Source organism: Trichomonas vaginalis, chromosome III (assembly GCF_026262505.1).
Source record: "Trichomonas vaginalis G3 chromosome III, whole genome shotgun sequence".
NCBI lineage: Eukaryota > Parabasalia > Trichomonadida > Trichomonadidae > Trichomonas > Trichomonas vaginalis.
The window spans coordinates 2,912,830-2,928,771 of NC_067205.1; the positions used below are offsets into that span (position 1 = coordinate 2,912,830).

Consider the following 15,942-nt stretch of genomic DNA (forward strand, 5'->3'; position numbering starts at 1 on the left):
ACTACTTATGAAAAAAAAATGTTTCTCTCTATGATTCATATTTATTGTTGCATTTTCGTTCAAATAAATCGTTTCAAAACAATGATTTTTCGGTTTTGATTCATATATAATATCCATATAAGGAAGATGATGTGCATTTTGTGGATATTATTAAGTACTCTATTAGAATGGAAACTTTTTTTCGAGTTTTGACCACAATTGAAAAATTCAAAAAAATAGAAACATAAGAAACCTATAATTGTGCTCTTCTTGAGTGATCTTTTTCGTTTATTTTTCATAATACAATAAAAACTCATAATTTATCTCAAAATCTAACAGAAGTAATTATATGAATCCATACGCGTTACTGTGCTTCATATGCCGAGCAAAATATTCCAAAATTAATGTTCCGTTCATAAATAAAAAAAAGCAATAATCAATTAAAGGTTGAAAGAATAAATTTTCAAATTTATAACTTGTATTCAAAACTTAATAAGAAAAATGTAAAGCTAAAAGCAAATCTAACCAAAAAAAAAAGTAAATTCAGCAACTGCAACCATGTGGAGGTGGTTTGAGTTCTGGATCAATAACAATTGTAGCGGTTCCTCCTGCTCCAGATTTCGTGTAATATTCAACGGCGATACATTCCAATTGTCGAAAAGCTAAGTCGACATTATTTCCGGTTTTAGCACTTGTAGCAAAAAACTGACTTTGAACTGAGAAAGCTAGTTCCAGAGCTTCTTCTGGGGTAATAATTTGTTCATCAACTAAATCTTCCTTATTTCCAACTATTATAAAGGGCATGGAGCCATGCTGATGAACGAATTCCACCCATTGCTTGATATTATCCACAGATGTCTGTGAAGTTAAATCGAAAACGATCATTGCGGCAGCTGCATCACGAGTATATAAAGGAGTAAGAGCTCTGTATCTTTCTGCACCAGCAGTATCCCAAATTTGAAAACTATATTTAACTCCTTCTACAACATCTTGTCTGATCTGAGTTGCTCCACCAACAGTTGGAGGTAAGTTTACATCATAATTACCAACAACCCATTTTTGGAGAAGGGATGTTTTTCCGACTGCCTGATCACCAAGTAAAACTATCTTAATTTGAGTTTGGCTCGCGGACATGTAAAATTATCTGAACTACGATTATTATTCATTCAAATGTAAATTTGCATTAGAAACAAAAATGATCATTGCTCATATAATCCAAATTTTTGAACATGCTTTTGGCTCGAAGGCGCCCGTAAAACGTCCTACATTTGAAATCCTTGAGGATGCATAGCATTCACCATTAACTGCTGGAATAACTCAAATCTGGACTGAAGACCTTTATTACACTATTATCTGCTTGGTAATCCAACTAATTTAAGTGTCACCAAGCAGATTATGGTAAAAATAATATAGAGATTAAGCAGAATTTCTTCTCATGAATCTTCTAGAGAAAAACAGTCTGCATTGTATTGTTATTTTATGATAGTTTAGGTAACAGATAATTAATTGATCTTTATGTTAAATAAGGAATTTGAGAAAGAAAGACAAATATACTTTAATATGAAAGCAGAAATTGTATTTTAGAATATAAACTTGTGTTCTGCATGGATATCGAAATCATGCTTAGTTGGAAAATTCAATTGTTATTATATGAGATATATCAGATATTAATATTAATCTTTTACAAAAAAATGGTTTTAATAACTTAGAACATCTATGAAGATCAGGTAATGATATCACATAAGTAATGCTATATGAAATTGACAACATAAGGAGCTTGGTACCTCTTAAGAGGATCAGTTCATATGGGAGAGAAGCCTTAAATTCAAATAAATTTCGGTGAATATTAATTTAGTATTCTACATTATATTATCATATGAATATTGCATCATTTCTGACTTAAATTGATCAACATATATCGGATTTATTGCATCTATGGGGCATTCTTCTTGTTCAGTCACATTAAATATTTGGTATAAATGATCCCTATTTCTCCATTTTCCATATTTAACTGCTTTAACAAGCATCTTTGTATAAGAAACAACTTTTGGTACGCTGACATTATATGGACTAGTCTGATGTAATTGAAGATCATTCAAGTATATGCCTGCCATGAAGATGTTACTCATCGCAGCCATTGTCATTTGTTCTATAAGCATAACCTTTGGGAACATTGCTACAATTCCAGTTTTATTGTTCATAAAAATGGAATTAAATATATGAGAGCCACCTAAAGTTACTAAAACCTTTATAGATGCAAATGTTTTCATTACTTCTTCAAGTTCTCCGTCTAATTGTAATTCATGCCATTTTTGTCCTTCATCAATGGGAACTTCCGCTATCAAAGCATCCACAACATTGTCCATATTTCCTAAAAATCTGTTGCCTTTTCTGTTAAGTGCAACAAACAATGTTGGTGGAATTTGCTCGAGATGATGAAGATCAAAAATTCTTTTTCTGAGTAAAGGATAGGCCCCTGCTGTTAAATAATGAGCATGGAAACACTGATTGACGACATATAGTTGTCTGACGTAAATTTGTTGATGAGAATATCCATCAAAAACTGTTGCATTAAATTGAAGCATTTTAAGCCACTCGTATAATGAACCACCAGCTGACCATGGACCATGTATAATAAATCCTTGTTTATGAACTTCTTCGGGTAAATAAAAAAATGAGCATATAAAATCGACGATCATGTGACCCCATTCATGAAATTCTTCGTAACAGTAAACACCTATGTCATATTTTCCAATTACATTTCTTTTATTAACTTCAAATTGTTTGTATGGTGGTAAGACAGAAAACCCAAACTGTTTTGTACGAGGAGAATTTGAAGTAAACACATTGTGATATATTCCAACATAAACAATTGAACGTGTGAGAAAGCAGCGTAATCTGACCCATTCGAAAAATTCTGTTTGATCCAAAAGAGAATAATTTAAGATCCAATATGGAATTGTACGCGTAATTCTTGTTAAGTGATCTGATTGAATTTGATAAAAAGGAATTGCTATACTCGCATTTGGTTCAAAGCTAATGTTGATTTGCTCAAACCTATCAACAATTATTGGGCCACTATAGTGAAATGAAGGACACCAATAAATAATTGTGAAAAGAATAACAATGATATGGAATAAACTAATCATTCAAAACATATAATTCATGAAGACCTAAACAAAATGGTAACACAAATATGGATTCATTTTGATAATACAGGCAAAGGAATTCCACAAAAAATACGTTATTTCAAAAAGAAAAATATTCTCATGAACAAAACGCCAAACTTCCTTTTACTTGTGGAGAATGATTGAAGTTTTCTTCATACATAGACGGGAAACAATTCTTCCTCAACAAGTCTGTTATGATGCAATTGAATTTTGTTATTATTTTAAAAGCTTATATCTGTGAAATAAAAGATTACAAATTGTAAGTATTACTTATGAAAATAAAGAGATTTTTAAAATTTATATCAGAATCTAACAAATAAAAACATTTCAGTAATTCGCAATTAATCAGAAAAGGATCAACAAATAGCGCATTCATACAGTAATCTTTGATATCGCTTATTTTTTGACTTTTTATCAAATTTTCGGATAATAAACCAATAATATAATACAGAATTGGATTAATTGATTCAGTTGAGTGATTGTGTTAATTAAATATCGAACGCAAAGATCAATTGCAAAATTCGAGCGACAAATATTCATGCAAAACGCATATGATATTGAGGACTTCACAGTATCCAGATATTTGAAGTCTGGCTCAGAACTTCAGAGTACTTCACCCAAAAATATATTTTTTCCCACATCTCTCAATATATTTGAGGGAAACAAAAAACCGTCTTAATAAAATTGAGAGGTGTATTCTTAAAAAGGTAAATCCAAATTAAATTTAGAAAATTTTGAAAAAACAAAATTCCAAAATAATCGGGCGGTTATGGGTGCACTGTAAGCGGTTTGACACCCCTTTCTAAATTTCTATCATTTCAAGAAATATATCCGTAATTTTTATTCCTAAGATTAGTAATAATGTACTGATGCATAATAATAAAAGAAAGTTGAAAAATGTTAAATAGGTAAGGAGTTATTTATGAAATAAGTATAGCCTTAAATGTCCAATTGATCGGAATTGAGTACCAAATGATCGAAATTGAGGGTCTGTCAAACCGACTACAGTGCACCCTTATGAATAATGAAAAAAAAATAATCGTCTTTCGACGAATAATGAAAATAATCGTCAAAATCAATTATAGAGTTAAATTTTTTGCAATGATCCTTTGGTAACAATTAAAGTATTGGATGGGGAATTCATTCATGTAGCCAAAGTACTATCTTGTGTTTTTTTGTTATATTAAATAAAAGATTTAATAAGATATACTATTATTTGGGCATAAATAAGTAATGTGCAAGATAATTTCATATGTAAACAATATGTTTATAACTGTGTTATTGTGTGAAAACGTATCAACAATACCAATTGATTTGTTTCAAAATTAAACAGCATGTTTTTTGTGCCAATCTATATTTTTTGTTCTTAATAGCAATAGAAACTGTCTATTTCAATGTGGATTTGTTATAATGCCATGAAATACAATAATTTGAGATCAAATGAATAAAATATCTATTTTTAAAGGCGCAATTATCATTTATATGATGTTTAATATGATTTATTGATATTTATGTGCCATATTTACATAAGAAGATCTAAACTATAAATAACGTAATTATCGGGGAAAATTTCCATAAGATTGTGTTGTTTGTTATAATGAACATCACACATTTTAACAAACATGCACATAATAGATTTTCAAACGGAATTTTGAATAAGGTGAATGTTCCTTATTGTAATCCATTGAATGAAGCCTTAAATCATATAAAATCGCAAACCTTGAAACTTATATCATTCGATTAAACTAATAATTTCATCGGAAATTCCACATACATGGAGATTTACCATCAATGACACAAGATATTATACAATAATCGATTTATTTTTCAAATTCAATATTTTATTAACACAAAGAACAATAAATCTATAGGCAATTGTAATTTCAAGTACTAGCAACTACGAATTATATTTCCATTTAATTCGAATTCATATAAATATATCATAGAAATCACTCAAATTGAACAGATTCGATTTTAAATGCGTTTTTTCAATTTACATACAAAGGTAAAATACAAATTGCATAGATCATACTTTGATTACGTTGATATAAAAAGGCAAGATTATTAAATTTGGATGTATATCCTTATTATTTCCAAAATTATAATATAGTTTTATTTTTACATTGTTTGCTGAATAAACAATACTTTTTAGGTAATAATATTTATTTTTTTTGTAATTGAGACATTTTGGAATAATTACATTAGAATATCTAATGCTTAACTATAAATATATTTATTCCCGTTCTAATCTAACTAATAGACTATTTCATTCCATAACTTTGATATTCAATACAATTTATAAGCATTTAAGGCGTTATCACAATATAAATGAGTTTTAATATATAATATTTATCTATTTGTATACTATTACACAATAAAAAAGCATTTTTGGTGGAAATGAAATATATTATACTTAAATGAACAAATTTAATCATTAATACAGGATAGATTTGCAATAAGTGTACTAATCTATACAACATATTGAAGAATTGCATAATATTTATATAATAATCAATAATCAATTTTTATATAATCTTCAGACTTCATCATCAAGATAAAGTATGATAGTATGGAGTATGCTCTGATGAGTGGTATACATAGAAGTCCCAGATAATGATTTTTCTCAAAAAAGCGTCACTTTTGGTGAAATTTTGGTCTTGGTCACGCCCGTAACAAAAATTTTGGTCTTCCCTCGATATAGAAATATATGTACTGGATAGACTTGATCAAATCCATGAAATAATTGTTACCTCATACTCATAACAGTGGAACTTTGTAATAATACAATTTCTTTAAAAACCAAAATGCTATTAATTTTAGTAATAACTTCTCTCTAATCCTTAAATTCGAATAATTTTTTTTAATTTTTATATGTATTTAGCTTTTATATATAAGATATGTTTTTATTTCACAATGTATGAACAACTACTGATTTATCATCTCTACAATATTACTTACAACAAATTAAAATTTTAATATTAGCGTATTATTAAGCCAAATTAAAATCACAAACTGCATCTAGGTATTCTATTGTAGCCAATCGTAAATGGTTTATAAATCCCGCTATTTTTGTTTGGATGAGATAATTTAACAATTTTGATACAACTTAATGGGTAGTTGCATGGAGGACATATCTTGTTACAATATGAAAATATACGGTGCTCTGTCATATTACTATGTTTTGCATTTATTTGTAGAATATAAAATCGTAACTGAGTAAATGTTGGGTTTTGAGCAGCGAATCATTGATAAAGTAAAATCACATATGGCAACAACTATAATTTTAAAAGATCGAAAAATCCGAAAATTTTTCGAGCTACTCGAGTCTTTTTACCATGTACATATTTTAGAAAAATTCGCAAACTTGTTTCAAAGAATTTATCATTTCGATAGATTCTGTTGATTTGAGAACTCATGAACCAGCAGATGATAGCTTCGTCTACTCCTCTTGTACCATATTGTCTACGGTAGCATCGGGAAATAGTAAGTCTATGTCCCTGCAGCATGTCATGAAGTTGACATAAATTGAGAACTTTTACGTGGTCGGTCGGAACCCTTAAGCTTTAATCACCACACATTTATGAAAATAGCAAATATCACTGATAGATTTTGCTTTTATATCATCAATAAATACTGATTCTATTCATATTTATCCATTATATCTCGTTTCCGGTTTCTAACGTATTCATCGATTTCCAAAGACAGGGATATATGCATTAAATTTTAATGCAATGCAAAATATATTCAATGCCCAGTCTTGGTTAATCGATTGTAATACATATCTCTGACTGAGAAACGATTTTTTTTTAAATTAAGCATACCAACTGCTAAATCATCCGCCACATAATTTAAAACCTAATGAAATTTGAATGCTTCCCTTAAAATACAACCATTACGATAATTTAAATAATATATTTTCGAAAATCGAATTTTTAACGAAATTAGTTATACTAAAATGCTTAAAACTCAGATATACAAGCATAACTCGCATATGAAGGCTTTTTCTCAAATCGTATATTTGATTTAAAATTATTCTAAATCTCAAGCAATTTAATACTCGGATTATACTATAAAAGCATTTCCACAACCACTTACTTTAAAAAATTCGACTTTCACAAATTTTGATTATAAATTTAGTCGAAAACATACTTATGTCAATGAAATATGTCATTACCATGTGGAAGAAATATCCTTTTTATACTTTCTTAACTTTTTATGAATAAAAATTTTATTTATATTTTTGATTTCATTATCCAACCTTTTTTTTCATACCAACATATTTATCTTTCATAGGTGGCTTAAGGTTATGATACTTACATTCTATTTACCCTTCTTCCTGATGAAATTTATTTCAAAAATAGACATATTACTATATTATTGAGTTTTATGATATAGAAATATAACAAGTAGAATGAGTTTTGTAAGATCCCAAACAATAATCAATCTATCACATATATCTCATAATTATTATTTAATATAAGAAATACATCTATGAACAAACTTAATAAATACCTCATCCTAGACGAGTTCTGATCTGAGGATATATTCATTCCTTGTAAAAACCAATATTTGGTAATCTCACCCTCTATAGTCGTGATTTTGACGATTATTTTCATTATTCGTCGAATGACGATTATTTTTTTTTTCATTATTCATAACCGCCCCAAAATAATGTGCAATATAATATGTATCAATTATAAAAGTGATATTTATCATACCCAAAGTCATTTTTTTCAAAGGTAGGTCCACAAAATCGTAACGATGCTTTCTTGATTTTGGTAATGGATTTAGACTATGTAGGTACTCGGTGACTAATAGACGAATTATGGAAGAAAACTGCAAGAGCGATTTCGAGGAAATATTATTAAAATTAACATTCGATTCTTTGACCTGCAAATAAACATATTTGTACTGTTAATCGGTTTTACAGAATAGATCTTGCGTTGTTGTATGTTTTGAAAAAGTATCTAGAATTTTTCCTAAGATACTTATTTTACGAGATAAGATATACCATCTACTAGACATTTGTGTGTTGCTTCCTATATGTGGCTAGTAACTACAGAAATTGTAGTTTCAGGAAATTTGAATACATTTGGAATTCTAAGAAAGACATTGTAATATTGAGTGTCTCCTATTTCAATATACCATATTGATGAAAATATAAATTCATGTAATCTGTCCTTAAAAATGCTATCTTAACTTGTGATAGAAACTCAATTTCACCATAAAATATGAGAAAATTCCAAACTGTGAAATAAAATGAACGTACTCACATATGAGATGACAACCATCTATATTAGGTTTCTCAATTTTTCATTTAAAATTCCAAAAAAAAAAGGAAAATTTGAAAATCAAGAGAAGAAATACGAATTTTCCAAGAAAATTTGCAAAATAAAAAAAATTTGGAATTTTAAACATTATTTATTTTTGATGCTTATTCCAAAATTTGTCTATTTTCCCATATCTAATATGAATATTTTGGATTATTATTATAATTTATTTTTATTGACATATTTCATGATATTCATATAATGGTTTGTTTTAGGGAATGAATGAGAATATATTTATTTATAAAAGAGAAAACGTATTAGTATAGATTTTTATTTGAGCGTATTTAAAAGGTTCTATTTCAAAAACTTTATGTAGTTTGCTTTTGTAAGCAACGTAAAACAATACCCTCAAGTTATTTGTTGCAATTCGGGGATTAATCAAGAATTTTTGCTGTATATTAGTTATAAATTAGTTTTTAGTAGATGAATTCGTCATGTTCCTGTTTGTATCTCATTTTTTTGCTTTATTGATGAAATTTCAATTTGTTGAGTAAATATCGACAAATTTGTTAAATCTTGTTTTAAGCGCAGCGGCAATATTTAGAGTCTATTAATTATATCTAGACTTTCAGTATTTTGCATTATTTTTATGGTTGAGGTTAGAAAAATCGCCTAACTAAGTAACGCATGTATGTAAAATGACTTTTTCGCGAAAACAGTCTTGCAGATTTTTATGAGAGTAAGATATCAATATATACAACAATTGAGGATTAATTTTATTGCAGTGGCTTACAATTTTCATCGTTCAAAGTATCGGGGTAGATTATTAAATTTTATGCTATACAATTTCCTTTGTAGAGCTTTATATTTTGAAAGAATAGAACAATTGGATATATTCTTATTAAGTATAAATGACATCGATTTTAAATTGCATATACGTCAACACTGTTTCTGACATTTTTGTAAATACAAAGTACTAAACTACTATGCATGAAGAAAACTTCAATTTCTCTCCACAATTAAGAGAAGTTTGGAGGTTTATTACTGAAAAAAATCCGCTTGAAGTTGTTCATGAGAATTTTTTTCGCTTGCGAAATAACGTATTTTTTGAGAAATAATGACCTTAATCTGATTTACATCATCCACCATGGCTCCATTCATATCATCAAACGCCAGCTTTAACTTACAAATTACTAAATTACATACGTTATTGTTGTGTAAGTAGTAGGATAGGAGGGTTGTGTGACTTTTTTTGTAAACGTAAGAATTCATACAATATCGAGCGATTTTGTATCATTTTTTTAACACATTAATTTTAAAATAATTTATTTTTTATCTTTTATAAAAGAAGCTATATATAGATGATGTCAGATATTCCGCGATTAATTAAACATTGTTTAAATCCTGAATGGAATCAATGGAGTCATAATCAAAGACCTCATAAACGAGTAAAAGAAATTAGAAATAATTATTTTCATGAATAAAAGATTCACTACCATAATGAAATAAAAAAAATAAAAAAATAAACTTTAAAAATTTTTAAAAAATAAACTTCTTACGAAAAATTAAACGCAAGACTATCAAAAGATAGAGTTGAAAGAGTAATGGTAATGATGAAGAAGAATTTGATGAGTTCAACATAGAACTTTAAGAAACTAATGATTATTTGAATTTATGAAATCAATTATTTGATTCATTCTTTCTTCAATCTCTTCTATTCTTTTTGTTAAATCATCTATTTTCATTAATGAGGTGATTCTTGATTGAGGAATAGATTTCAAACTAACCACTCCTTTTATTTTTGAAATTTTGAATCCATCAACTTTAAACATTTTATTCAATTTACACGTTGTCAATTCTTCAAATAATTTTTTATTATTAGCATAATAGTCATTAAATTCTTCAACAGATGAAAAAATTTTTATTTCAGTAATTGGTTTAACAACGTTTATTTTTTGTTGAACATTTTCACTTTCATTTATTTCTTCCTCCTCTGTTTCATTTATTTTTAAAATCGGTTTCATTTATCATTAAATAAAAATTAGAATATAAGTGATGAAATATATTTTTTAATTAATATTAAATCAGAAATGGCGGCAGGATTCTTTAAAAAATTATGGGATGGAATTAAGAAAGCTGCGGGTTGGGTTCATAAAAATATTATTAAACCCATTGCAAACTTTTTGGCACCAGTAGCGAAAACGGCAGGAACTATCATAGGTGGAGTATTAGGTACTAAAGCAGGTAATCCGGCGATGGGAGCACAAGCAGGTAACGCAATTGGTGGAATTGCTGAAGGAATACTTAATAAAATAGGGGGTAGATAGTGGAAAAATAAATAAATATTATTTTTATCTTAGTATCGGTTGAAGTCTTTGATAAACTTTTTCTCCTTTATTTAATATTTCTCTTATTGGGGCAGCTTTTGGTGTTATTGATTCAGCAACGTCACTAATTGCTTCTTTATTCTTAAATATCCAATTTGCCCCTTCTTCAATGTTTCCCAAACTTTATGCGCTCCTCTTTTTACTTTATCCCACAGTTTCTTAAATATACCTGCAGCCATAGTTGATTATTTCATTAAAATTAAAAATTCATTTTCATCTTTTAATTTTGATTTTTTATTTATTAATAAATGACGACTAACTATTTAGTGCCAAACACTAAACCGATTAATGGAAATGTGTTTCATTCATTCGAAAAGATAAATGAAATATTCGCAAAGAATGACGGTAGAAGATATTATAGAGAACTTGAAAGTTCATGCTATGACTCTGATACTCCATATTTTGATGATAAACAAACTCATTTAAGAATTACAAATCCGGCTCATGATGTGAAAATTAGGTGACACATATATTAAACGCAAAGTTAAAGCAACTCTAGTTTCAAATAAAGCTTTCACATGTGATGCCGCTTTTAAATGCATGCGTTTATTCGTTGGTTACAAATCATCAAATCAAAGCTTTAAACAATTAGAAGTAGAAACCGAAAGAGGTGATGCCGGTTATCTTCAATGGATTGCGCCCGTGAATCTTTCGCATTTGCAACATATAAACCAAAATCAGAAAGGAAAGTTAAAAAGTTTGTTCATTCGTTATATAATAATGTTCAAAAATATGATAACTCAGTATGTGGTAAATATATTGACCCTTCAGAAGTTTTCAAGAACGCAAATGAAGAAGTTGATGTCACTTTTGATATGATTATTCCGGTAAATGATTTGTTAGCATTTCAGGCGTTCGATGATTATCCTAAATCATTTGGTGATATCATTCTTAAATATTATGTTTTCAGGGATACTTTAGTATTTTGTCAGGTTGACCCGTTAAGAGTTGCTGATTTACAAAATTACGTTTATGAAAAGATAACTGATGAAAATTATGAAAAGATTATGAATCATGTTTATAAATATGATCGCAAATTCCAACAAATCGGACTTCCTGCCAAATTAATTACAAGCTTAGCCGCTACATCTGCTGACGCAACAGTTGATGACGTTATTATTTCATGCACAAAGATGGAAGTTTTAGAGGATAAATGCATTACACCAGGATACGGTTTAATTGAAGAATCAGTTAAAGCAATACCACGTTTATTCAGTAAGGAAGATCCATTCATGATTCCAGCTCAACATATTGACGTTCGTTCACTAAATGGAGGTTGCATCACTCCTGAAGGTATCAGCTCAGATTTCTCATACGCTCTTCATAATGTTACAGATGTTGTGTTAACATTTCCGAAGAATGCAATGCAAAGAACAGTTTTAGAAAATCCAATGCTTCGAGGTCTTCAGGTCACTATAGATTCCAGAAACTTCCCCGATCAAGCGATGACCACAGTGGGTGACATATTCTTTACACGTATGCTTCAAGCTTCTGATTTAGATGGAGTGAATGAATGCACAGAAGAATACGAGGACTCATTAACTAGACCACTGAATGATGATGATGGCACGCCATTAGCTAGAACATGGAAAGACCAAACTTCATTCTTATGCACTATTCCAGTTCAACGTGATGGAGCGGGTATATTCTTTGATGGATTAGAAACTTTCAACTCACAAGTTACAGTACAAGTGAAAGCTTATCCAATCATTCAGGGTGTAAATGACACTTACTGTTCAAAGGTGACAAATCCTCCTCAGGTTTGGTTTACTAGGACTACATATTGGACATGGACACCGGATGAAGGTTTGAAATATCATCCAACAGGTACACCACCACAGTATAGAAGTTCATATGATGAAATATTGATGAATAGAAATGTTTAAAATTATAAATTTATTTTTGATTAAATGGATTTAAATTCATCCACCCTTATGAAGAATTAGCGGGAGTATATAATACATACGTAGATGATATGATTAATGAAGCATTGAGTGATAATAGAAATGCTCTATCTAAGGAAAAATTAATGAAAATTCCATATTCTGAATGTTACTTAAATTCAATCACTGCAGCAATTGGTAAACAAAATAAAGGTAAAACATTAACGATATTAAAACAAATTATCATTATTGCTAACACTTCCCCCTATTCACATGTGTTAATTTATATCAACCGTTCAGGTTCACCTTCAGATGATACATTTGAATCTTTAAAGCATTTAATCAAAATTCCAATTATTTATTTATCACAAGAAGAAGCAGAAGATTATTTAAAAAACTTTTTAATGTATAAAGAATTATATAATACAATCAAGAAGCAAGGATTAGAGGATAAAATTATTGATAAACAACGGGATGAATTATTTGAAACACTTTCTATTTCAAATTTTGATAGAGAATTTTTGCATTCACTCATTTTTCTAGATGATGCAGTGAAATCAAAACTAATAACAAATGAGAAATCATATTTTAATCAGTTATTAACTCAATGTCGACACATTCAGTGTTCATTCTTTATGGCTGTTCAATATTTCAAAGCATTAAGCACAAACATTAAATCAAATCTATCAACCTTTTCATTTTCAGTGGGTTTAGTCGTCAACAGTTGAACGTTATGCTTTATCAAGTGAATTTACCAATGAGCATTAATGAACTTTACACACAATATCAGCAATTAGGTGAACATGGAAAAATAATAGTTGATTTAAATAAAGGAAGTGTTAAATTTGATTAACTTTTTATAATTAATTTTTATTTTTTATTTATAATTAAACATGACAGAAATAGCAAATCTTCTACAGGTTCCATTAAAACAAGGGACAAACAAAAAGGGTGCATATAATAGAACTATGAAAGTTCCTGATGGAATGAAAGAATTAGTTCATATTGTTGCTGGTCTTCAAAAAGATGTTAAACAAATGAGAAACGTTTTAACATTACCAGAAGCTCAAGCATATGCCAAACGTCAAGGTCCAAATTGGGAAGCACACGAAGCAGACATTACGGGTCCAAATGGAAAACCTGATGGTATAAATGAAGTTTTCGTTACTGATGGTCAAGGTAATATTAAAGTCATAAATGGTTACAAATTAACTATAACTGATTATCCTAAACGTAAAGCATATAATGAACGTTATCCTATGCAATTTGATGAAAATGGAAAAGCTGTTAAACAATACATTAGAGAAGGTGAAAATGGTCCAATTAATTCATACCGTCATAATCCATATTCTTATTTCAATGAAGAATTAAATGCTATTGAAGAGGGACCGGATGGATTACCACGATATTCTAACCAGTTTGATGGTCAATATGCAAATATTAGACCTGAAATTTCAGCTAAGAAATTCTTTAAAGTTGCTTTATTCGATCCAGTTTTCGCAAATGTTAAAGATGAACTTAAACAGCAATTCCAACCAATTATAGTAGCAAGAATTGCATCAGGTGCTTTATCTCAAGCATTCAAAGATTTAATTAAGAAACCATTATATCAGCAACGTGGTTTAACTTATGATTTAGTTAAGGAATCAGATAAAAGAAAATTTGAGAAATCAGGTGATTATAAGAATGCAATTAATGAATATATTCGGTCTATTAATTTCGATGAAACAGCTAAAAATCAACTTCAAGAACAAATACAGGGAATAATAGATTCAAAAGTTCCAGCAAAATAAAAGTTTAAATATATTTTTTTATTCGAATATAAATGAGAAGACGTTTCACTAGTCAAAAGAACACTAACGCAAAAGCAGAGATTACGGTTGGTTATAACGTAAATGATGATAAATCACGAATTATTCAAAATGTTAAAGTTAATGTTAGCCCTGAATTAACAAGGTCAGCAACTCAACCAAATTTATTAACTCGTGACTTACCGAAGAATGAGGAGAATGAAGAAAACCATGAGAATGGAGACCCAATCATTTTATCTGAACCTGGTAAAGAACCTGTTGAAATTCCCACTTATCCAACATACCCCCCACCTCTTTCATCAAACATCGAGAACCCATATAAAATAGACATTAATTCTGAATTAATGAAAATTTACCGTGATATAATAATTAATAATTATGATTCAATAATAAATTTAATTGATCAATCCGGTTTAATTATTTTACCTTATGAATCATTAATTCACATTATCGCCATTCTTTGTGATGTTCAAGATTCAGACGTTAAGATTCAATTTTTCATAGATGATGAGGTTTCATGCTGCGGAACAGTTGCAAAAATAAATCCTATAAAGGATATTAGCACAATTAAGATATCAAAGAACGGAACAACAACTGAACTTCATTTAACATATAATGATATTTATAATAAAATAGTTGATGAATATAAAATATCACTTGAAAAATTCTTTGTTAAGGCTATTTAATATTCAAGCATTAACATTATCGAATAATAATCCTTTGAATCATAATCAATAATAATTGACCTTTCACCAGTTTCTATCGTTTGTTTTATTTCTTTTTGTTCCCCACTATCTGGATCGGTCATTGTAATTGTTTTTGTTATAGTATCAGCTTTATCTTTAACTTCAATCTTTTTTCCATCGGGATATTTAAACCAAAATTCCAAAAATTCGATATTGTCAATCTGTTCATATTTTAATCTATCAATTACATTTTTAATACCATCTGAAAATCTTATGAAATGGTCATTATATGGGTTTGATTGAACTAAATTTGAATGAAGTGAAATATAACCTGTTGATGAATATGACATTGACTCATATTTTCTGAAAACACTAAAATTTATAACATGAATGAATTTCTTATTCGTTGAATTTATGAATTCTTGAGGTAATCTTATTCTAGTTTTATTTATCACTGGAAAATAACGCTTTACCATATTTTTAATCGTAATAAAAATGTCAATTATCAATATTATTTCGAATAATAGTTGTGAATTAAATTTAACAGTTAGCGGAATTTATAATGTTACTCTCGTTTCTGTGAGTGGTAAATTTAATCCCATTCTTTTAGACCCTTCAGATTATATATCATTTATTAAAGATGACCATGAAAAAACGTATGATATGTATATAAATAATGTGATAGCGAAATGGGATATTAACATGATTTTAAGTTATTTAAATGAATCATTTATCGTATGGTATGAAGAAAATTTT

General features: G+C 28.7%; 5 protein-coding genes across 5 annotated transcripts, besides 3 other annotated features; 3 read left to right on the forward strand and 2 right to left on the reverse strand.

Moving 5' to 3' along the window:
• Window positions 1-522: 522 nt before the first annotated feature.
• On the reverse strand, window positions 523-1,113 carry TVAGG3_0630510 (GTPase protein; the record flags this gene model as incomplete). Its single annotated transcript, XM_001327847.1, has 1 exon — window positions 523-1,113. The coding sequence occupies one exon, from the start codon at window positions 1,111-1,113 to the stop codon at window positions 523-525; it is 591 nt and encodes a 196-aa protein (XP_001327882.1).
• A 308-nt stretch (window positions 1,114-1,421) lies between these two features.
• TVAGG3_0630520 (glycosyltransferase family) lies at window positions 1,422-3,229 on the reverse strand (the record flags this gene model as incomplete). The annotated part of the gene is made up of 1 exon (XM_001327848.2): window positions 1,839-3,128. The coding sequence occupies one exon, from the start codon at window positions 3,126-3,128 to the stop codon at window positions 1,839-1,841; it is 1,290 nt and encodes a 429-aa protein (XP_001327883.1).
• Window positions 3,230-3,920: 691 nt separating this feature from the next.
• Window positions 3,921-4,163: a mobile genetic element.
• A 2,292-nt stretch (window positions 4,164-6,455) lies between these two features.
• Window positions 6,456-6,541: a mobile genetic element.
• A 4,894-nt stretch (window positions 6,542-11,435) lies between these two features.
• On the forward strand, window positions 11,436-12,692 carry TVAGG3_0630550 (uncharacterized protein; the record flags this gene model as incomplete). The annotated part of the gene is made up of 1 exon (XM_051240789.1): window positions 11,436-12,692. One exon carries the CDS (start codon window positions 11,436-11,438, stop codon window positions 12,690-12,692), a length of 1,257 nt encoding a protein of 418 aa, XP_051087376.1.
• Window positions 12,693-12,841: 149 nt separating this feature from the next.
• Window positions 12,842-15,942: part of a mobile genetic element that runs on past the window's edge.
• TVAGG3_0630570 (uncharacterized protein) lies at window positions 13,583-14,306 on the forward strand (the record flags this gene model as incomplete). Its single annotated transcript, XM_051240790.1, has 1 exon — window positions 13,583-14,306. A coding segment is annotated over one exon (724 nt), but the record flags the coding sequence as incomplete, so codon positions are not given.
• TVAGG3_0630580 (uncharacterized protein) lies at window positions 14,515-15,186 on the forward strand (the record flags this gene model as incomplete). Its single annotated transcript, XM_051240791.1, has 1 exon — window positions 14,515-15,186. One exon carries the CDS (start codon window positions 14,515-14,517, stop codon window positions 15,184-15,186), a length of 672 nt encoding a protein of 223 aa, XP_051087378.1.